Genomic DNA, 23,485 nt, shown 5'->3' with positions numbered 1-23,485 from the left:
ACCCCAAAACCAGGGAAGCCACACGGGGCGGGGGGACGAGCCCTCTGGGCCACACTCGCAGGACAGAATAACTGTATTACAGGTTGTTTTCTGATCTTCCTTTGCAATACCGCGTGGTCAGATTTTGTTACCCATGTTCGCTTCTGGTGTTGCTTTGTTCTGTTGCACTCAGTGATGTTGTTACAGTGCCATTGTCCTCTGCAGGAAGAACGCCTCAGGCGGGGTGATGACCTCAGATTACAGATGGCCCTAGAAGAAAGCCGAAGAGACACGGTTAAGGTTCCCAAAAAGAAGGAGGTAAGCGCCTCATCGGAGAGGTCAGTGTGGGAGCCAGTCCCACAGTGGTTTCCCAGCGTCCAAGCCCAACCCACAGGGCAGGACGCCTTCTGTATACCCCTCCGTGATGAGCACGAGTGAGGGGAGGACGTGACGGAAAACACCCCCGTCTGTGCCGTTCCTCCAGAGGCTCTCCCGAGACCAGCCGGAGAGAAGGTGGGCGCTGGCAAGGGGCCTCTGTGGACTGGGGCCTCAGTTTCCTCCCCTGTACACCAGCGAGTGGTAGCCTTGTGGTCAGGTGACTGTTACAGGAGCCGAGTGTCTGGTGCTTTGGAACAGAGTCCTGGCACAGGGAAAGGCTTAGTAGTGCTGGGCTTCGTGGCCGTCATTAGCCTTACCCTGCACCAGGCTGCCCGCATGGGGCCTAAGGCAACCAGGACATGATTCTGCTCCCACAAGCTCCTCTGGTCACAAGACAGGCTCTCCCCGACCCCCATCACCGTGCCTGGGTTCTGGTAGTCTCCCATATCAGGGTGCCACAGGGTCCCTGACAGCAGCTCTGGTGGCTGTGGGAGCTGGAGGGCAAGGCAGGCCCTGGGAGAGGGGGCCTGGATAATGGCTGGCTGCAGGGGACACCCAGGTGGGTGGGTGGGGACAGCATTTTGGAGGGATGCTGCAGCCTGGTGCAAAGCCTGTGTTATCCTGGAAAATCCTGGGGCTGTTTGCAAAGGGATGGGCTTTGAGCCCAAAGTAAAGGGCTCGATGTGGGTGGAGCCTCGGCTGTAGTGGGGAAGTGGGTGGAGCCTAGGCAGGGGGTGGAGCCTGGGCTGGGGTGAGGAAGTGGGTGGAGCCTGGGCTGGAGTGGGAAGTGGGTCCTTGGTGTGGTGGGCCAGGTGGGGCAGGAGATGGGAGGACATGGGGGCCTGCTCAGTTTCCTCTTGGCCCCTCCCAGAGGGCTTCTAGTCCCAAGAGGGATGGTATTTACTGCTAATGGCTAACTCATAGATATTTGCTGTTAACTGTAGCAAAGTAAAACCTGTCCCCTCTCTTTGTCTCAAAAGCATGGCTCCCACCCACAGCAGACTACTCTGTTGGATTTAATGGACGCCCTCCCCACCTCAGGCCCTGCTGCCCAGAAAGCAGAGCCTTGGGGCCGGTCAGCCTCAGCTAACCAGACAAACCCTTGGGGCGGGCCGGCGGCCCCAGCCAGCACTTCAGACCCCTGGCCACCGTTCGGTAAATACCCTCCTCATTTGTGTCCCCTGCCTGCCTGCTAGAGGTGTGAAGGGCCTTGGGGCCGAGCTTCCTGCTCTCTCACCCGGTAGAGGTGGGAGTGGGGTAGGTCTTTGGTGATGGGTGCCCAGGCTTCTCCAGTCCCCCTCTCAGGTGTTACCGGACTGTAACACCCAGTCCCGTCCTCCTGATGACTGTGGTACAGTGCTCTCCTGTTTTGAATGGTTTTCTGCTTCGGTAGAGGGAAAGCTGACTTCCTCTCTGCTTCCCACACACATCAGAAATGCTTTGGCCCTCTTCTGGGACATGTGTCCAGTCTCTTGGCCTCAGAATTGCACCCAGCACCCCAGGTAAAGAAGCTGTAAGACACAGCATGAAACATCTCAATCAGGTTACTGTAATTAGCGGAAATTAGGATGTGAGTACTGTGATCACTAATGAAAAGATACATTTGCTGTCATTCTGCTTGCTTGTTACTTAAAGTAACAGTAAGTCCGTTTACTAGGATAAATGGATTGCTTTAAAGTTCTGTTTAATGCCACATGTAAGAGAATCTGTGGGAGAATATTTGCATCATGAGTGTGACACAATCAGTATAATCTGGGTAGAAATCTTGGGCATGGGGTTTCGTGATCGTTGGACGCAGGGCTTGGCCTGCGGGCTTGGTGGTGGCTTCCAACCCAGCCTGCTGCTCTGGGAGGTTCCCTCTGGGTGCTCCAAGCCCTGCCAGCCTCAGCTGATCTGTTTAGGAACTTGCATTTGTATATTTTGTGGCAACTTGCCTGTATCTCTTTGGGGTCTCTGTTTCCCCAAACTGGAACCATCTTCCGTATTCAGCTCGGTTCCCTGGATGTTTGCCGAAGTGTGCCAAATGCCAGGCTCTGTCGTGCTATCCAGGGACCCACACACAAACAGGTAATGGTCTTGCCTCAAGGTCTTGGGTGGGTGTGGGCAAGGTGGGTATACCAGCATCCTGGGATGGGACTTAGTTCAGGAGGCTGGCGAGCATGTGGCAAGGGTGTCCCCAGTGGAGGGCTGGCCTTGTGAGAGCCGAAGAGCATGCAGTGGTTTGGTGGGTGTGAGACATGCCATGGGGAGCAGGGGCGTGGGGTCAGGGCTCTGCCTACTCGGGGCTTGGCAGTCATATCCAGAAGGCTCTGTCAGTCCCAGATGTCCTTTGGCAATGCGGTTGGCCTCGGGGACCTGGGCAGATCCCCAGACTCCATTTGGCAGCAGCCCTCTGGGCCTGGAGTCAGACTGCAGGCCAAATGGCCTACAGGTCTCACTCACTGAAAGCCAGAGTCTCATGGCGGCAGGGAGCTTGGCGGTTCATGTGGTCGGTGGCCTGTGTGCTATGTCCCTGGGGAGCTTGTGGGCTAAAGTCTTGCTTAGCCTACATGGGGATAGCAAAGGCAGCTCTGGAAATGCCCACCTGGGCCCCTTCCAGACAGTGGCTCTTGACTTTTGTACTAAATCTGAAAATAGTTCCTCTGTAAGGTGCTGGCCTCCTTGAGTTATGGGTAGGATGTTCCTCAGGAAAGATTCTTGATCCCTTTCACAGTTGTGTAATGGGTCATTACGCAGACTGCACGTTTTTCTAGCGGCCAGGAGAGAAAGCAGTCCGGGTGGAAGCCAGAGGGGAAGAGGATTGAATTGTGCTGAGTCAGTGGCTGATGGGAGGTGGTTGGCGTGGGGCCTGGGGGTGGGGTGGGGGACAGACTTCCACTGTCTACCTTTTTTATACTGTTCCACTTAACTTACTAAGGGTGTGTGTTACCTGGTCAAGAGAGACCAGATTTACGAGTTTTCCATGAACGAGGTGGTTCTTCCCTTCCTTTGGCTGGTGGACGGTACTGTGTGCCTCAGAGCTGGGTGTCTTGATTGAGCCAGAGACTGGCCTCACGGGGTGCTGGGGAGTCTTCTGGTGGGCAGAGTGGGGCCACCTCTCGCTGTTGGGGTTCTCACACCGCTGCACGCAGCTGGCGCCCAGTGGCAGCTATCCCTCACCTAGGGGTGCTGTGTCTGTGGGTGGACAGTGCGGTAGTTCGTAGCCATTCATGGTACCGGGCAGCCCTCACTGCTGATTCCAGGATGTTTCCATCACTCCGTCCCCACTGAGCAGTCACTCCTTGTTGCCTCTCTGTCTGTCCTGTGGTAGCTGCTGGTTTCTGTCTCTCGAACTGTTCTGGATATTTCAGACACGTAATGAAGTCGGACCAGATATGGCCTTTGTTTCTTTCACTTAGCATAACGTTTTCAGAGTTCATCTGTGTAGTAGCGTGTGTCCCTCTGTTGTTCCCTTTTTTGGCTGAATGATACTCCGTTTTATAGACAGACCACGTTGTGTTTAACCGTTTAACAGCTGATGGACTTCAGGGTTGTTTCCACTTTTTGGCTACTGTGAATCCAATTCTTTTTTTTTTTTTTTTTTAAGATTTTATTTATTTATTTGACAGAGAGAAATCACAAGCAGGCAGAGAGGCAGGCAGAGAGAGAGAGAGAGGAGGAAGCAGGCTCCCCGCTGAGCAGAGAGCCCGATGCGGGACTCGATCCCAGGACCCTGAGATCATGACCTGAGCCGAAGGCAGCGGCCCAACCCACTGAGCCACCCAGGCGCCCCTGTGAATCCAATTCTTTAAAGAGAAGATTGAAACCTAAATTTTTGAAATCTATTTTTAAATGGTCACAATGAATTTTAAAAATTGAGAATATGGTTGGGGAATATATCCATGGGGTGGGGGTCAGCATGGTTTAGACACAGCTAGTTTGGCATCTGTTGTCTCCTGCCCAGCCCAGAGCCCTCTCCTTGGTTCTGACACACTTTGCATTTTAACCAAGGACCTGGGGAGGAAACGGGACGCCAAAGCCCAGAGAGGCCATTCATTCCTCTGTGGCCACAGGGCAAGTCAGGGGCAGGTTCGGTGCTTATCATGCCTTCTTGGACCACAGCAGAAACCTTTTGTGGCCAAGCAGGTCCTGGAAAAGTCACTTCCGATTCTAGGATTGAGAGGGAACCAGTGCTGACACATAAGCTTTTTTGCTTCCTGTATTTTCTGGGCCCTTGCTTGTACGTAGTTCAGGTCATACTGTATCTACAGTTTTACAAGTAGGTAGGAGTATTTCTGTTTGCACTGTGTGATGAGTGTTAGAGGCTCCAGTGGGACAGTGCTGGGCTGGGACACTGCAGCAGCTCAGGGCTGTCCCCAGAGATGGCGGCGTTCCTGCACTCTGCTTTCTCAGCTCTGTGGGAGGGTGGGAACCGCGCCTTCTCCTCCATCCTTCACAGCAAGACATGCTGTCAGACGTACCGACAAGTCGCTAGTGAAACCTGCTTGGGTGTGTTTCCTGGGCCACCCCATTGCCCGGAAACACATTCATAAATTGGAAAGATCGAGAGTCTCCGCCCGAGCCCTGATAGTTGTGCCCTCTGGATGAAAGGAACACTGTTTGGAAAGCCGCTCTTTGTAGCCAGCCCTGCCGTTTCCAGTTCTTTCCAAGTGGCACTGGGAGCTGCTCTGTCAACCAGGCCTTGGGAGGAAGTGCTAAGGACTGAGAGGAGGAGGTTGGCGCCCACCGGGTCGGCTGGGCGCTTCCTCTGCTCCAGATGCATAAGCAGCCACCTGGGGAGACAGGGGTCCGAAGCCTGGTGATTCAGAAGGCCTTGGCCGCCACGGGCCCGCTCGCTCCCCAGGCCGGGACAGAGGCCGGCTTCCGCCCTGGGGCAGCAGGTGGTGTTGCTGGTTTCTTGGTGACCCCCACCCCTCAGTTCTGTGACCCCACCATGTGATGGCCCCCCTGTGCACATGAATATTCATATGTGAGACTTCGGAGGAGCTGGGCCGGCGGGTGAGGGGCCCCGGGACACGTGCTCACTATGAATGGGCCCACAGAGGACGAGGCCGGAAGCTGCTTGATCTCTCTGCCCTGGGTTCCATCCTCCTTTGCTCTCATTCACTCATGCTTTCAACAAGCATTTATTTATTGGGTGTGTGGCGTGGCCCGGGCCCTTTCAAGGACGTGAAGGACAGAGCACAGAAGAGCCTTGCAGCAAAGCTACTGTCCATTCATGGAGGAGAAAGACGGGGGCCCGGGTCCCGCGGCCTCACTGTCAGCAGGCGTTCACTGGGGGCCTGCTGTGTCAGCCCCCGCTGCCGCCTGCTTTCCCACAGTCCTGCTTAGCTGGGCAGTCAGCCCCCATGGGAGAGCCCACGTAGCCCACGTTCCCTGTCTCCCCCAGGTTTGAGGGGAGCGAGGTGCCACGTTGTGGTCTCCCATGACTTGTGGCTGCCGTGGAGCAGACAGCATGGTGGTCCGAACGCACGTAGGTCCCTGCCACCACCCGTGGAAGCCTGCCAAAGCTCCTCAAGCCAGCGCTGCTTATCCAGGGCCATCTGGATGACTGGCCAGGGTTTGAACCAAGGGCATCTTTCCTTCCGTGTCCAGAGCTCCCTGAGCGTGGCAGCGCCGGCGGGCTGGGGCTGCTTTCTGGGCCTTTGCAGGATTCACAGCTCTCGGCCGCACTGTGGGTTTTGTTGTTTGAGCAAGTTCTCACAGGGAAGCAGGGCCTGTGGGAAGTCACCGTAAGGCTCCCGAACAATGTTTGGGTGGCATTGCGCAGCAGTAGGGGGCTCTGGGTAGTAGCCTTGTCTGCAAGCCACCATCTCTGGGGACGGCCCCGGCCGCCAGGTGGCAGTGCCCAGCTCAGCGCAGTGCCGGCTTTGGGAGGAGGCGTGAAGGTACACACAGCATCGGCGGCCTCGCAGGTCGCAGCGTTTGGGTGGGTAGAACACTTCCAGAAAGATGGCAGGACTTCGGTTCGGCACTTACTCATCTGTGTTTGTGAGCTTGGGGAATAGCTAGCGTGTTTGGAGCCCTGTTGTCTGAGAGAGGGTCTGGATACAGGCCAGAGCTGCCCTTGCACATGGCATGGCCTGCGTGCGGAGGCCAGGAGAGTAGCAGCCGAGGGCCTGGGCTGCCTGGGTTCCTGTGAGCCCTGGGTGCTTACTTGTTACCTTGGTAAATTCCTGTGTGCTGTTGAACATGTGCTTTAGGCGTCGTGCTCGGGAAGACACGGTCCCCTGGTCTACAGGACTGCCTCACCTGTCCTGCAGTCACTGGCCCCTGGGACCCCCTGTGCTGACTGCAGTGGATACATTCTTGTGTCTCTCACAGAGGCTGGACCTGAGCCTGGGCCTGGGGAATGCTGGCCAGCTGTTGCTCAGGTAGAGCAGGGTGACTCCGAGGACCTCCCATCTGGTGGGGGGCAGGGCTGGGCCCCGCTGGCCTCTGTGTCCAGCTGGCCCTCTGATGGTGGCCCCCACTTCCAAGAAGCCTTGGCCCGGCACCTGAGTGTGCAGAAACTCAGCGGCTCTCCCTTGCCCCGGCTGCCATTCTAGTCACCTGGGGAGCTTCTAAGACTCCAGACGCCCAGGCCCTGCCAGAGTATGTGTGTATGAAGGGAGGAGACGGTGTGTTGTCCTGACATCCCTGCAGAGGTTCCTGAGGATGACCACAGCTCAAAACTGCTTCTCCGGGGCCTCTGAACGGCCTGGTGAGGGACGCGCTGTCCAGTCCAAGGTGTGGGAGTGCTCTATGCACCATCAGAGGCCAGACGGCTCCCGCCTGTGGGTGTGTCTCACGCCTGATGCAGGCAGTTACCTGGAATCGTCCAGAAGACGCGATCACTGAACTCCAGTGTTCAAGGACGCCTTGCTGGAGGCGGTTTGAGCATAAGAAGTGCAAAGTCCCTCCAGCCCCGGGGTTCTCTGGTTCCCCCGACCCTTCAGGGCTTCCCTTCAGCCCCCGCTTAGCGGCTGAGAGTCTTGGGTGTGGGAGGCCCTGTTCTGAGCCCAGGGAGCGGGAGCTGAGTGGGCCAAGCAGACCCGGCCCAATTCTGTGAACTACTCCCTGGCTGGGGAGACAGAGTCCCACACGAGCAAGAGCAGGGGGTGCGGGCCATATGAGGGGCTCAGGGCTGCTGGGTGGCTGTGGCCTGAGGTCGTGTGGAGGCTGTAGGGTGGCGATCGTGCCTTCTCACAAACACACACACACACACACACACACACACACACACACACACGCATGCGTGCGCCCAATCCCTCCACATCCGCAATGGTTTGGGGAGGCAGTCCATTTAGGAAACTGCCCTGCAGACAGCTTCAGGAGAGACGGAGAACTTAATGTACTGGCTCAGAGATCATCACCAGGACCCTACCTGCTGGGCCCGGGACCTCTCCCCTCTGGCCTCAGAAGCTCCAGGTCCTGCTGCCTTGGGGCTCCCTCGTGTTCCCAGCCCACAGTCCAGGGATGGGGAGGATTTCTCAGTAGCCCCTCCACCATCCAGGGTTTGGGAGTGGGGCGTTGGGAGCGGCAGACTTGGCAGGATGACGTTAGCTGGTGGAAACCCTCCCTTTTTGCCAGAGCAAGGTCATTTCCACTCGGACTGGGACTTGGGAGTAAGCGAGGGGGTAATTCTCCCAAGGAAAATCAGGGTGTCTTTCAGGAGAAATGGGGAACGGTGCTGGAAAGTGACCCGGGAGTCCCCTGACGAGGGCGAGGAGGGAAGGACAGTCGCTCTCCCACAGTGCCTGGTGGTCAGGGCTGCACAGGAATGCCTGTGAGACTCCGAGCCGTGTCCTTCCGGTGCAGGTGAGCTGGCGGGGGAGGAGGTTGTGGAATGGGTAGCCGGCGTCTCCTGACACAAGTGCGTTCAGTTGTCGCGGTTGCTGGTGAGCAAGGGGAGGCTGCAGAAGCTGTGTTAACAGCCCCGCTCTCACAGGAAGCTCGAAGCAGCCTGGCCCAGGTCTTTCTGTGGACCTAATCCCAGGGCTTCTGCACTGCATCCCAGACAGCTCTGAGCACACAGCCCATCTCCTCCCACTCCTGCTCTCTCCTGGACATAGTTTCTACTATGTTTTTTGCTCTAGTTGATCTGCAGAGCCCAGGCTCTGTGAGGCACCATGTGGGGACAGAGCAACAGCCTGCCCCACAGTGTGATTCCAGCTGGGACCAGTGTCCTGCTAGGCCCTGTGTCATGCCCAGCAGAGGTGGGCCTGGGGAGAGCAGTTGCTGTCACTGTGGCTCTGTGTGTGGTTCTGAGAAAACCAGGAGGGAAAGGTCACAGCAGCTTCTTGAGGGAGGCAGCTATTTCTGGAGGCCTCCAGAGCGTTTTGGGTTTGAGGCAGCAGCAGCCCCTAGTCCTCACAGGAGTTGACAGGCTTACGTGTCCCAGGGATGGTGGGAATGAACATTGCAAGTCAGAATCTGCCTTGGCCCGTGTCCAGCTCCCAGCGTTACTGCGGTTGCAGTGACAAGTCTGGGAAGTAGCAAAGGCAGCCTGTCCTCCCCTTCCCTGTACCTCTCCCACTTGCTGTCAGCCAGAAGTCAAGGTGGCAGCTGATACAGGCTGGACAGGCCCACTCTAAAGGCACTCAGCATCTCAGGGGCCAGAAGAGAAAGCCAGCACAGCAGAACGCCTAGCAGAGGCTTCACATTTCTGAAACTCAAGGACCGTCCTCCCCACATGTCCATCCCCTTACACGGCTGCTAGGGGTGCTAAGAGGGGCATGCCCAGGAATGGGGCTCTGGGCTATGGGTCCTCCCGCAGGCGTGGGGAGCATCCCTGGTCTTCTATGAGACTGGCAGTCACTGCCCTTCCTACCTGCCCTCTCTGAGCCTCGGAGCTCAGCCACATTGTCTCTGGTGCTACCCTCCCACCTGCAGGGGAGGGGCCCACCTGTGCCCCGAGGAGGGGGTCACAGCCCAGGGAGACTGTGAGGCACACGAGTGCTCTGAAAGAAGGCTGAATGATTCCAGGAGTTAGTGAAGGCAAGAAGAGGGAGAAAGATCGGACCTAGAGGCCTAGAGGCCACAGGCAGTGGACGTGCCCTTTGGTGCATCTGGGGAGCGGTTGGGAGGTCAGCGTGGCTGGGGAAGCAGAGGCAGAATGAGGACATCTAACACACATTCTCTTTGGAGTTCCAGAAGAGTTGAGGTTTGAAAAAAGAGTGATTGAGGGTTTTTAGGTTTGCAGCAAGGCGCTACTGCTCAGATCCAGGAAGCCTAGTGATTTGTAAGCAGGATATAATAAAAGAAGTCCCCACATGCTAAACCCACAGGGGGTGGACGGTCCATGGAAAAGGGGCGGCAAGCCCCTGAAGCCCATGGGTTGAGATCTTCAGGGGACTGGAAGAAAAACCGTGGCCTTGGATTCCCTTCCTAGTAAAATCCTCTTTCTTTCAAGAATGATGGTAAAATGCATTTTATTTTATTTTATTTTAAAAATTTTATTCATTTATTTGACATAGATCACAAGTAGGCAGAGAGGCAGGCAGAGAGAGAGAGGAGGAAGCAGGCTCTCTGCTCAGCAGGGAGCCTGATGCGGGACTCGATCCCACGACCCTGAGATCATGACCTGAGCCGAAGGCAGCGGCTCAACCCACTGAGCCACCCAGGCGCCCGGTAAAATACATTTTAAATCTTGAAACACCAACAAAACAACCGTGACCCTCCAGAATTGTATATTCGATGAAGGTGTTCCCTAAGAAGGAAGGTGAAACGCGACATTTCCAGGTAACAGAAATGTTCCCAGCTCCTTATTGAGTCTTGGGGGTTCTGGTTATCCTGGCTTCAGCCAGGAGGTGGCCAGGAACCCACACAGGGTCACCTCAGTAAGCAAGAGATGCTTGTAGTGCCTGGTCGCTTAAGAAATGACAGGGTTTTGGGGAATTCTGTGCCAGGAGTGGGGGTGTGCAGACCGATATGTATATCTCATAGTATTTCACCACAAGTAGTGAGAATGTAGCAATTTGGGCAGCATGGTTCATGAGGTCATGGATTTGTTTCCAGTGAGGGGAGCACACACGTTTCGAATACTGGCAAAAACTTGATCGTATGCTGGGCGTAAAGGCTAGGAGCCTCAAACCATTTCTGGAAATTGGGAGCACCCAGAGCACATTTTCTGAGCGTAATACCCTCGACAACAAAAAGAAAACTAGAAAAACTCCATACACTTGACACTTGAAAAACACTCCTGAAATCTTGACTCAAAGAAGAAATGATAATGCAAACCAAATATGTTGAGAACCAAAAATATTAAGGTAAATACACTTATTTCAGAATTCGTGGGGCGCCTGAAATGACAGTGTGAGGGGAAGTGACAGCTTTTCGGCGTTTACATTTGTAGCATTCTAAAATGCCTGCCACCCAAATAAAGTGGAAGAAATAAAACACGGATAGGAACAGAAATCCATGCATTAGAACAGACACACGATCATATCCACAAAGACAGATGTTGGTAATTTGAAAGTGTAATAAGACAGACAAATTCACTGGCAAGATCAATTAAAAAAATATAAAGAGGGGGCGCCTGGGTGGCTCAGTTGGTTAAGGGTCTGACTCTTGATCTCAGTTCAAATCTTGATCTCTGGATTTGAGTTAAAGCCCCACACTGGGTGTGGAGCCTTCTTAAAATAGTAAGAGGAAAAGCACAGACACTATGAGGAGTGAACCACGGGAACATAACTGCCAAGAATTCCCGTGGAGTGAGAGGCTGTTTGATCAACTCTGTTCTTACAAAACCCGAAAACTTAAAGAGGATAAATTTAGAAGGAAAACTTAGCAGAGCTGGCCAAAGAACAATAAAAAATCCCAAGGTAGGGATCCTGCTATAATCATTAAAGGCATTGAGTCAGGGCTCAAAAATCCTCCCCACCCAGCAATCCACCCAGAGGGCTTTACCTGGCAAATTCTAACACATTCAAGAAACAATTCCACCTTTATACAGACTCCTTCAGAGGGTAGGAAAGTGAGGAGTGTCCCTCCTGGTTTTATGAGATGAGCATCACCTTACCACCAAAACCAGACAGGACATACCATGTGAGAACAGACCTGCCAGGCCACCCCTAGCCATGAGTACAGACGCAAAAAGCAAAGACAATTGCAAATCCAAACTGAAAAATATACAGATGATACAGTACATGATGAGAAGCTTTGTTCACAAGGAACAGGTCCTTAGAAGACGTATACTTCACAGACCAAAAGAGAAAAATTGTGCTGTCATCTTAATAGGGCCAGAAACCAGTTGGCAGAATTCATCAGCCGTTCATGGCAAAAGTCCTAGCAAACTTGGAGTGATGAGGATTTTCCATGACCTGATAAAGGGCTTCCAGAAGGAAGAAAGCCTACAAGTGGTAAATGCAACTGTTTAATTTAAATGGTTGAAAATGGATCCTGAAGAGTGTTTGAAACAGAGACACTGATTTTGCACACTCATACTTTACGTTGGGACTGGTGGCCCCAGCCAGCACAGTGAAGCAGGGAAAGAAAAGAAAAAGTATAAGGACTGGGGAAAATTAGACCATCATCATTTGCCAGTGATATCATCATGTACATAGGCTATCCAAAAACTCGCATAACTCTGTTAGAATCAAGAGGTATAAGAATCCTTAGAATAAATGATTTGCATTAATTTTAATTATTAGGTGAGCGTTTAGTAAGATTGCAGGCTGCAAGAATCAGTGTATAAAGTTAAATTTTTTCTGTATACAATAAACGAATAAAAATGAAAATTTAAAAATATACCAGTCCTGGGATGCCTTTGGCTCAGGTCATGATCCCAGGCTCCTGAGATCAAACACTGCATCAGGCTTCCTGATCAGCTGGGAGCCTGCTTCTCCTTCTGCTGCTCCCCCTTCTTTTCTGCTTGCTCTCTGAGATAAAATCTTAAGTGTGTGTGTGTGTGTGTGTGTGTGTATACTTAAGTCCTTAGAAATAGGCATTACAGAAGTTATACAAATGAATCCTTTATAGAAATAAAAGATTAAAATAAGATTTTCACTGACATCTTTCACTTCAAATCATTCATTTAAAGAAGGACTTAAGTGAAAGGAGAGATGTCCTGTGACTTTGGTTTTTTCGGAAGACTTGCTGTTAGAGTGACAAGAACTTACTTCAAACTGATCTGAGATTCAGTGCAATTCTAACCAAAATACCAGCAAGGTTTTTGGTTTTTTAATTTAAAAAATTTTTAAGTTTAATTAATTTATTTGACAGAAAGAGCAGCAGCAGGCAGAAGGAGAAAGAGAAGCAGGCTCTATGCTCACCAGGGAGCCCAACGTGGGGCTCGATCCCAGGACCCTGGGATCATGACCTGAGTGGAAGGCAGGTGCTTAACCAGCTGAGCCACCCAGGTTCCTGCCCCCAACCCCAAGGTTTTCTTTCCTTATTTTCTTTTTCATTTTTTTTTAACTTGACGTGATTTTAAAATGATTATGGAAGAGCAGAGGGCTGGAAATAGCCATGTATGCCCGAGGAACAAGATCGAGGTATCAGGTACCAGATAGCCGTTTTTATTATGATAAGAATATCCATGAGGATAATCCAGAAAGCACAGGGGTGAAAACAGAGGGGTCAGTGGATCCGAAGGGAGAGCCCAGGAATGAATCTGTGAAGCCAGGACTTGTGGAGGCGGCAGTGTGTGCAGGTCAGTGGGAAAAGAGTGGTAGGACGACTCAGGGTAGGAAAGCATGAGATCAAATCTGTATTTTGTGCCATATGCAAAAATCAGTTGCTAATGGGGCAAACGCATGAATGTGCAAGGCAAACTGTAGATCTTTTTGATGTTGCTATAGAGGAAGATGGTTGAGGTGTAGGGAAACCTTTCCTAAAGGTCAGGAAAAGCACAAATTACAAAGGAAAATACTGATAGGTTGCACCCCGCTCAATTTCAGATGTCTGCTCATCAAAAGCTACTTTAATTTAAAAAAATTTAAAAAAAATTTTTTTTTAAAGATTTTATTTATTTATTTGACAGAGAGAGAGATCACAAATAGGCAGAGAAACAGACATAGAGAGAGATGAGGAGAAGCAGGCTCCCTGCTGAGCAGAGAGCCCAATGCGGGACTCGATCCCAGGCCCCTGGGATCATGACCTGAGCCGAAGGCAGAGGCTTAACCCACTGAGCCACCCAGGCTCCCCTTAAAAATTTTTAAAAGATTTTATTTATCCATTCGTCCGAGAGAGAGAGCAGGAGGGAGAGCTCAAGCAGAGGAAGGGGCAGAGGGGGAAGCAGACTTCCTGCCGAGCAAGGAGCCCATTGTGGGACTGGAGACCAACGTGGGTCTCGATCCCAGGACCCTGGGATCAGGACCTGAGCCGGAGGCAGCCGCTTAACCAACTAAGCCACCCAGGTGCCCCCAAAATCTACTTTAAGGAGAGAAAAGAAAAGCCACAAATTGGGAGGTAGTTTCCTTGCTTTTGTAACCCAAGTAAAACCCTATTCTCACCTATTGATGAGAACTCTCAAATCAAGAAGAGAAAGATAAACACCCAAAGGAAGGCAGAGAAAGATTGGGATAGGTGCGAATCACGGAAGACCCACAAACAAAAATGACAAGAGGCATGGTCTCATTAAGGAACAATGAAATGCAAAACAAAACAGCCTGGTGACCTTGCACGCCCGCCAGATTGTAACGTGTCAGAAAGTGAGCAGGAAGCTTTACTGAGGTTAGGGGCCAGTCGCTGGAGTGCCAGGACTTGTGTGCACACAACGTAAGGCACGACCGCGCAGAGGGGACGGAGCCTCACTGGTACGAGTGCACAGGACAGGAGAAGAAAGAACAGCACCACCAAAGCAAAACCAAGCCAGTACCTTCAGCAGACTGACCAGCTGTGGTTCCTCCCCGCCCGACCCCTGCTAGACTGGAAGGTTCTAGAGCAGGAAAAGGGAACAGGTTTCAGCTGCATGTCAACACAGCTGAAATCTCCCATATCAAGTGCGTTGTGAGCAAAGCCGGTCACACAGAATGTGTGCAGTGTTTCCATTTGTGTAAAGTGAAAAAAGTGGCACAGCTGATCAGTAGTGTCTCAAGGTGCCTCTGCAGGGTAGAACCAGAGGAAAGATTAAGGCGGGGGCTAACACAAAGGAAAGATTGGGCTGACAGGTGTCATGAAGCGGGGAGGCCCTTCTGCTCCTTGAGAGGTGGTGGTGACCTTTAAACACTGGCTGTGACTTTCCTCAAAGAAAGGCGAGGCATGCCTGGGGCGCGTATGCACTTAGCCTGAGTAAGGCCTGCATCTACATGTGACAGATGAAAGGTACGCACAGCTGGATGGACACCGCCCGTTAGGTGTGCTCACGTGTCCCTGTTATACTCTCTTAAAAAAAGGCCAGTCATGACCCCATAAACTGGTTGGTCACTCACTGGCTGAAAACACTGGCTATGCATGTAGGCGTTTGTTTACTGTTCCTCACACCGTCCTCATCTGTTTTATTTGCCCTCTATCAAAAGCAGAAACCACTCAAAGCAGGGGGGTACTGGGCGCATCCGGCGCCCACGGCTGCAGCGGCGGATGCCCGGGCAGGGCTCGCTCTGTGGAGGAGGAGGCTGGCGGACTCTGGGGAGGCGGGTTTGAACGTGGCTTGGAGCTCTGTGCGAGACCACGTGTGGCAGCCACTTGGGAAATTTCTCAGCTGTGTGCCGTCTGGTACCTTCCCAATAGTCTGGGCCCAGCATACCCCACCCCCAGGGTGGAAGCCCCCATGGCTGTCAGTCCCGGCCTTCGGCTCAGTCCAGCTTCGCATGCCTGGGGCAGCAGCCTTAGTTAGGGTAGCTGCCTGTCCTGACATGGTGCAGACCCGGATGTAGCTCACGTGGCCCAGTATCCTTTCCTTTCTCACCCCGGCTGCCCAAAACTTTCTGAGGACGCAGCTGAGCCTACTCTACCTTCCACAGGTGCCAAGCCAGCTGCCTCTGTTGACCCGTGGGGTGTGCCCACTGGTGCCAGCACACACTCCGGCCCAAAGGGCTCAGACCCCTGGGCGGCCCCGCAGCAGCCTGCCCCCAGGGCCGGGAAGACAGCAGACGCCTGGGCTGCAGCCTCGGCCACTAAACCCATCTCTTCCTCTGGTGAGACCTCGCTCTGCACGGGCTCTGAGAGCCCCTTTGGACACACTGCTGTCCCCTGTCCTGGCTCCTCGGCATGGGACCTATGGTGGCCTGCTCTTGCTATCTTTGTCTCTGCGGTTTTTGTCCCCAGCCTCCCCGCCAAACACCACAAGTGCCATAAGCCCACTGCGAAGAGTGAGCCCACAGGCCCTCGGGGCACCTGAGCCGCCATCCAGAGGGACTTCTCTAGGGCACCTGGGCAGGCTGCATTCTAGGCACTCCTTCCAGTAGCTTCCTACGGGAGCCATCCACGTCACCAAACCTGGCTCAGAAGTCTCTTCCCCCGCATGAGCCCCTCCTTCAGTTTGGGGTGGGGCTGGTGGGAGCAGTGGCAGGCAGACGCCCCCACGCCGGGTTGTGGGAGGCCAGGATCCTTGGCTCAACCCCTGCCCAAACCAGCTGGTGACCCCGAGCTGCCCTCTGGCTCTCAGTTCTCCCCCAGGAGCAGGGTTAGCGATCCCTCCCCCACCTGCCGCCAGCAGCCCTAGGTTGTAGACGGGGAAGCAGAATCATGGGGAACTACACCCGCAGTCACCAGCCTCTTGTGTTCCCCCAGGGGCCTTTGATCTCTTCAGTAATCTGAATGGTACCATTAAAGATGACTTTTCTGAATTTGACAACCTCCGGACTTCAAAAAAAACAGGTATGTGAAGGTGGTGGTTGTTTCTATAACGTTCTGTGCATTTGACCAGTCCAGTTAGGGCAGAAATAATCAGCTTTCAGAACCTCTCAATTTTGCGCATTTTTTTTGTGTCTTGATCTTGGGAGCTGTGAGTGGCTGGTTGCAGGAATTCACACATCAGCAGTGAAGAGGCATGCAGTTGAGAATTTTTTTTCACTCTCTCCTGGTGTTGGGCCTATGCTTCTGGTCTCATTCACCTCTGGGTCTCGGCCCCACCCCTGGGCCCCTCCAGGTTGCCTGCACAGGTGCCCCACCCACCGCCGCCTCTCCAGCCCAGCCTGGGCCCCCACCGCCCCATCTCAACTGCTGCCTCCATATGCCTTAGTCTTCCCAACTTCCCTCTCGACATGGTGCCCCTTTTCCATACAGCACCTGCTCTGGGCCCGGACAGGGTATCTCTGCCCCTACTTGATCATCCCAGGTTGTGGCTTCCACCCAGTCCCTGTCAGAGCCCCAGCCCAGTGCCTCTGGGCTGCAGGGTATCAGGGTGGGGGACAGAGAGTCCAGACTGGGGGAGGAGGCCAGGGACAGAGCCAGGCTGCCTCTGTCCACCTCCAGGCCACCTCTCCCAGCCACATGGAGCAGCTTCTCCGCTTCTCCTTGTGCCCCCGCCATGATCTCCATCTACCCCTCCACCCCCTCACCTCCCTCTCACCTCCCCTGGACTGCTTCCCCCAGAGGCAGCCATAGGCCCAGCTGGCCTCCCATCTGAGGTCCGTGCAGCCTGACCCCTGACCGCTGCTTGGCCCCCTCTCAGCTCAGGGGTCCAGAGGCAACTTAGAATGTGCTGCTTCTTGGGGTCTTTCTTTTGCTGCATTAAACAAAATTCTGGAGCGCCTGGGTGGCTCAGTGGGTTAAGCCTCTACCTTCAGCTCAGGTCATGATCTCCGGGTCCTGGGATCGAGTCCTGCATCAGGCTCTCTGCTTGACGGGGAGGCTGCTTTCCCCTCTCTCTCTCTGCCTGCCTCTCTGCCTCTTTGTGATCTGTGTCTGTCAAATAAATGAGTAAAATATTTAAAAAACAAACCAAAAAACGCCCAAAATTCCATGCATCTCTTCTGCAGGCCGGAGTGCAGCCTCGTGGTCCTTGACGACCCAGGTGCGCTGCAACGAGAAGGCAGTGTGGCCCTATAATGTGCACAGTCCTTCTGTGCACTTGCGAACACTCACCCCCAATTCTGGAACTGTTTCCACTGTAGAAAATTTGGAAAAGTGTATGGAAGAAAACAGAACTCCTCTGTAAACCTCCCTCCCCTCGCCGCTGTGTTGCCTTCCAATGCTTTTTCTGAGCTCTGCTGACACGGTCTTTGCTTTTCTTCTCTCTCAAGAAATTCATGATCATTGTAGAAAATTGATAGTGAAAACACACGACATACGTCTTCTGTGTGCGCCTGGCCCGCAGCCCTAAATACCATCCCGATATTTCTAGAGGACCGGGCCGTACGCACTTTTGCCAACTGCTGCTCTTCCCGTGACGTGATCCGGCCCTCTTTCCCCGTCACTAGGCCTCCTGTCCCTGCGCTCTGGGTTTGCGTACACGAACAAGGGTTCTTTTTTTTTTTTTTTTTTTTTTTTTTTAAGATTTTATTTATTTATTTGACAGAGAGAGATCACAAGCAGGCAGAGAGGCAGGCAGAGAGAGAGGAGGAAGCAGGCTCCCTGCTGAGCAGAGAGCCCAATGCGGGGCTTGATCCCAGGACCCTGACATCATGACCCGAGCTGAAGGCAGCAGCCTAACCCACTGAGCCACCCAGGTGCCCCCACAAACAAGGGTTCTGTACACTACCCTGTGGCTGACTGTCCCCGGCCAGGTCTGTTGGAAACAACACTGCCGTGGACATCCCCGTCTTCTGTGTGGCGACACTGGTCCCCCAGAATGTGTGTGTCTTTGCACAGGACGCTGCTGGGGTTAGCAGTGTTGCATGCGGGTCTCGGGGCCATGCCCTCTGTCCTCACCATGCCCTTGTGTGTTCTTGTCTTGTAGCTGAGGCTGTGGCCTTGCCTCCGTCCCAGAACAACGGAACTACAAGCCCAGACCCCTTCGAGTGCCAGCCCCTGACCTCCACCTCGAGCAAGCCCAGCAGCGCTCGGAAAACACCCGAGTCCTTCCTGGGCCCCAATGCAGCCCTAGTCAACCTGGACTCGCTGGTGACCAGGCCAGCCCCGCCAGCCCAGTCTCTCAACCCTTTCCTGGCACCAGGTATGCTTGCTTCCTGGGGCTCCCTCTGCTTGTCTGCCCTTCCTGACTATGGGTTTGGGGCTAGCCTCCGGCCTTGACCTCTCCTCCACTTCTCACCTCTCCTCCGAGAATCTTCCTGCCTTACCCAGGAAGCATGCCCGGAATTCCTGGACCTCTCCAGGGCCTGGGGGTCGGGGCTTGAAAGCTGACGTGTGGTTGCGGGGATGGGTGGGAAACAGCCCCACCTCACTGTGGAGACCACTGAGCAGAAGCTGCCCCAGACTTCGTGCCCTTGGCCAGGGAGACCCTCCAGCAAGCACCACTTGGTCAGCTGCAGAAGGGCAGCGGCGGGGAGAGGAAGAGCTGGGGTTTGCTGCCCAACATTCCCCTTTCGGGGGGCCCTTTGCAAGGGGCCCACAGACCCTTCTTTAGCCATTTGAGGTGCCAGATTCTTTCTTTCTGGGGCTGGGAGCCCTGCCCTCCCACCTCTGTATCTAGCCTCCCTGCCGTTAGGCTCCGTCTAAATGCCTGTTCTCCCCCTCAAAGGCTCTGTGGACTGCAAGACAAGCCCTCCTGCCTTGGCTTTAGAGTCCGGGGTCCCTGAGGCCATGGGCTCCCCAGTGTGTCTCATTCAAGGCGTTCAGTCTGAGAGCCTCCCTCAGACCGCGGAATCTGCGGCCCCTCGGAGGACCCTGCAGAGATGGACCCCGGGTTTTAGAAGTGCTGAGGGTGGGGACTGTAGCCAGTCCCCGTGGTCCTGAGCGGGGCGAGGACATGGTTGCCCCTCACTCCCTGGGTGGAGCCGGATCTGAACCCCATGTCCCAGCCAGGCTAGCTTGCCTGCCTGGGGTCCCGCCATCCCGCTACGGGGGGCTCCCGGCACCTCTGGGTTGGCTCAGCTCTGGCGGGGCTGCTCTGCAGCATTAGGAGTGGTGCTGGTGCAGGAACGCCAGCTGTGCCCTCAGCAGAGCCTGCCTCCCCCGACGGTGGGCTGGAGAGCGGGCAGCATCTCCTCGGGGAGGCTGGGGGTGCTCCTCGGCGGGCAGCCTGTGTGCTCAAGGGCTGGGCTGCTTGGAGGCTCCATGCTGGTGGCGCTCGGGGGCTTTGGCAGAGCACCAAAGATGTTTTTGCTAAAAGCCAGGGGAGAAAGCCTTAACGATGTGTGGTACTTTCTGGAAACGCTGGTTAAGACAGAGCTGCCTCCACTTCTTGACTGCAGGGCTTCTCAGAGCCTTAGTCTTGCCAGCCCTCAGGTCCCATGGTCCAGGGTGGAGGCTGGCACTCTCTGGCCGCATGCTGAGGATCCCCGCTCCCCGACGGTGCCCCTCTTTCCCGGACACCTGGTGTCACAGAGCTTGACAGACAAATTAGGGGAGTGGGGCCAGCTGTTTGTTGCTGAGGGAGACATGGGGGGCCAGCTCTGAGTAGGCACGCTCCTGGCACTGCCTCAGTCAGGCTTGGTGACTCCGGATGAGCCACTCGGCTTCGAACAGCCTTGGTCTCTTTGACCAGACGCTGGAGATGCAGGCAGGGGGCACGTGTGCCCTGCGTTGGCTGGAGACCGGGGCTCTGCAGAGCAGCAGGCACTACGAAGCACCCCGTCCCCTAGAGGTGCACACGTTCTACTGGTCACACCCGTCTCCCGCCCTTGTACTTGGGGGTGGGTCTGTTCTGACGCAAGCCACTGCCCCACCTCTTTCCCAGGTGCAGCCACCGCTTCGGCCCCTGTCAACCCCTTCCAGGTGAACCAGCCGCAGCCGCTGACGCTGAACCAGCTGCGGGGGAGCCCTGTCCTGGGGACCAGCACGTCCTTTGGGCCTAGCCCAGGTGTGGAGCCCATGGCTGTGGCCTCCATGACCTCCACGGCCCCACACCCGGCTCTGGGGGCTGGAGGGTCCTCCCTGACGCCACTTGGCCCCACTGCGATGAACATGGTGGGGAGCGTGGGCCTTCCCCCCTCTGCAGCTCAGGCCACCGGCACAACCAACCCTTTCCTTCTCTAGTGCCAGGGCTGGGGCCCCACCACAGAGCGCATGCCCAGAGCCTCCGTGCCTGAGGACGCCGAGCAGGGACTCTCGATTGTGGAATGGTGTCCAAGATTGGGGGTGTGGGTGTTAGGGCTTTCCAGTTCTGGCTTTCTGATAGAAGGGTTGTCTGCACAGCCCTGACCCGTCAAGCAGCGGCAGGCCTGCTAGACGTCAGATGTGGGTCTCCGCGCCTTCTGAGGCTGCCCACCCGCCTGTCCCCAGCCCACTGCCCGCGGGAGGGGCCCAACCCAGTGGCATCCCCACTTCCTCCCGAACGCCGAGGTCCTGGTCCTGGAGACCGGCTAGCTCTCTGGGGCCCAGGACGAGGGGGCGGGAGCTGTCAGCATTGACCTCACCCTGAGCCTCAGCCTGAGGGCCTCTGGGACGCTGCCTGGCCTAGGCCTAGGAACGCCACCGCTGTGTCCTTGTGACCCACCCCCTCCAGCCCTAGCAACACCCGAGGCGGTCCCAGGTGTGGATGGAATGAAGCACGGCTCCGTGAGATGCTGACCTTCTGGGGAAGTGGTTGTGCATATTTTATTTTTCTTTGACTCGTGTGTGAGTTCAAAGCAAACCCTACCACCGCGGAACAACTCTTAAATTAAATCCACTAGAGCGAGCTTTAAACTAATCTGAGCATAACCCCTGCCACATGGCTCTATGCTTGTATACGTTTGCACATAATTTGTTTAGTACAGTTTCATATTTGAGTTTGCAGAATTACCTAATAGTCTTTTTTTGGCTAATATTTTTATAACGTGGTTCTTATTTAACTGTCTAGTTTTGATAGAATTTACCAGGTCTGGCTGAATTAAGATACTGGCACGTGTCATGTGAATGGTTTAAACCCTCTTATTTATGGTTTTAACTCTAAGAAAATTTAAATAGGAAGCAAAAAAAATGCCTTATGGGGGGAAAAAAAAAACTAAAGCAAATTCTTTATAGGGAAAAATACGGGAATTTGATTACACAGAAAAGATGATGTTTATTTAAAAAAAAAAATCTACAACAGCAACAACAACAAAAACCCAGCCTCCAGTTGCCTTTTCCTTTCTTTTACTCCCTTTTTTGGTGACTTACCCAACAGATTGAACCACAGCCTTCTGGGCTGGATCCTGAGAGAGGCTGTTTTTCTTACTGGTACACCAACATCAAGTTAAAGGGAAAAAAATCTGATGGATGGATGTGACTCACCAGTTTTTATCTGCTAATTCCCTTTTATAACTGAAGGCATGCACGGATCAACAAGGACTTCCGTTTCCGGTGCAAATTGGAAACGGAAGAGGCATCTTGAACCTTGTGTGTCTGTGATCCTCTCTGTCTTAATCCGCACTCAGGGTAAGGATGGGGATGGCGTGGAGACTGCGGGCGTCTTCAGTGCCCACGGCTCCCTGGGGCCAGCCTCCTGCTAACTCCAGACACACACTGCAGACTTAAAATTCTCATCATCTCTTACTTCGGAGAGGAAGAAAAAAAAAAGTCATTCTCACATGGATTTTTAACCAACATGCACTAATATTACCTCCCTTTTCCAACTCCCTCCTTTCCTCGCCCCACCCGCCACTAGAAGAAAAGTATGAATTCATGAAAGAGCAGAAAAGACGTGCTTCTCCCCAGGGAAGGAAGCCCCCCTCCCCCCGCCCCCGCCACACACACAGCCAACCTGCCTCCGGTCAGGTCACCTTGCCTGTGGGCGCTGCAGTCTTGCTTTCCACTGTGGACTTCACCCCAACTCCAAGGCAGCTGACCCCCCGGTGTTCCTCCGCTTCCTGTGGCCTGTTCTGGGAGGAGGTCAGACCCTGAGCAGGGCACAGGCCTGGAGATGAGCAGGCGGAGTCCCAAACAGCCTTTTCTGGCCTCTCCTGTTTCCTCATTTTAAAAGCTCACCCATGCCGCTCCCCAAGGCTGTCCCCCAGCCGGAGGAGCCACCCCCAGAGCTCCTGACCGGCCATGCCTCCACCAGAGCCGGACAGCTGGGGCTGGACCGCGGGCTGGAGCCCGCCCTGGCCTCCTCCGACCTGGGGGAGCATGGGGACAGGGTGGGGCCCAGCAGGTGGCTCCCCCCCCCCGGGAGGTGCTTTCACTCACATGGTGCGAGCCCGGACCCCTTCACAGGCCAGTAGCCCAGACCTGACTACTGCGTCGGTGATTCTTTTTGTAAACAGTCAAGAGCCCTTCCTGACTTGACTTCGAGGCCCCAGCATTCTAGCCACTGGGCCGCCGAGGCCCCACAAGACCCACTGCGCCCCCTCTCCCCACCCCCTCACACCCGGGCACAGGCCTGTCCCAGGCACCTTGTCCCTTGTTGCCTGCTGCACTGATCATGAAGCTGCCGGCTGCTGCCACACGTGTGACACACGTGCCGTCATGCTCCCTCCTGATGGGCACCGGGGTAGGGGGCACCGCCCAGCCGTTTTCTCAGTCCCAGGGGCCGGTGGCTGGTTTTGAACGTGTGTTGACTATTGATACTTATTTACTGTACAAATATAATTTATCATTTGTATCATGATGCGGTTTCTGGTTGTGTCCTTCCTCGCCCGCGTCTCTGTCTCCCACCGGAGACGGGTGGGCAGGAGCCGATCCTCGTGCCTGTTTGAGCCTCTGTGGACAGGGGAGGAGGCTGGCTGGGAGGCAGCCCTCGGGGCACCACGACAGGTGGTCGGCAAGGCACGGGCCTTGGTGGGTGGGTAGGTGCACCTCCCCACCCGTGGACTTGGGATCCTGTGATCAGAGGTGGCACCGCAGTGGAAGGACAAAAACTCCTTCCTTTCCAGGCAGGGATGGAAGAGGTGTTTGGACAGCAGGAGGATGTACGGCAGAGGCCAGCATAGAGTGGGGAAGGAGGCCTGGGGCGGCCTTGCGGCTTTCCGCTTGAGAGGAACCCCCAGCTCTGGCCTCTGGGGCTGCCCTGGCCGCCTGTGACCACTCAGGGAGCAGAACTCAATAGGCCTGGGGAGGGTTTGCCCAAGTTGGGAGCAGTGGGGCCAGCCACTCCCCGGACAGGAGAGGGGGGCCTGTATGTCATGGTGCCCTAGGCTACATTGCCCTGTCAGTGGCTTAGCCATGGCGGTCTGCGCTCACAGAGTCTGTTACCGTGTAGGTTGGCTCTGTTTCTGTGGGCAGGGAATGAGTGAGCAGTGAG

General features: G+C 54.7%; 1 protein-coding gene across 2 annotated transcripts in view; it reads left to right on the top strand.

Moving 5' to 3' along the window:
• EPN2 (epsin 2) overlaps positions 1–22,852 on the top strand; it is an 82,515-nt gene extending 59,663 nt beyond the window's left edge. For both annotated transcript variants that reach the window (XM_059380490.1, XM_059380489.1), the window contains 6 exons: positions 205–297; positions 1,338–1,512; positions 15,243–15,416; positions 16,012–16,098; positions 18,122–18,337; positions 20,021–22,852. In XM_059380490.1, coding sequence (XP_059236473.1) covers positions 205–297; positions 1,338–1,512; positions 15,243–15,416; positions 16,012–16,098; positions 18,122–18,337; positions 20,021–20,319 — 1,044 coding nt within the window. In that variant the 3' untranslated portion in view covers positions 20,320–22,852. The remainder of the gene's footprint in view (positions 1–204; positions 298–1,337; positions 1,513–15,242; positions 15,417–16,011; positions 16,099–18,121; positions 18,338–20,020) is intronic.
• Positions 22,853–23,485: the final 633 nt, after the last annotated feature.

Source organism: Mustela nigripes, chromosome 16 (genome assembly GCF_022355385.1).
Source record: "Mustela nigripes isolate SB6536 chromosome 16, MUSNIG.SB6536, whole genome shotgun sequence".
Lineage (NCBI taxonomy): Eukaryota > Metazoa > Chordata > Mammalia > Carnivora > Mustelidae > Mustela > Mustela nigripes.
The sequence above is the reverse complement of the archived record's forward strand: the minus strand, read 5'-3'. Positions and strand labels throughout refer to the sequence as shown.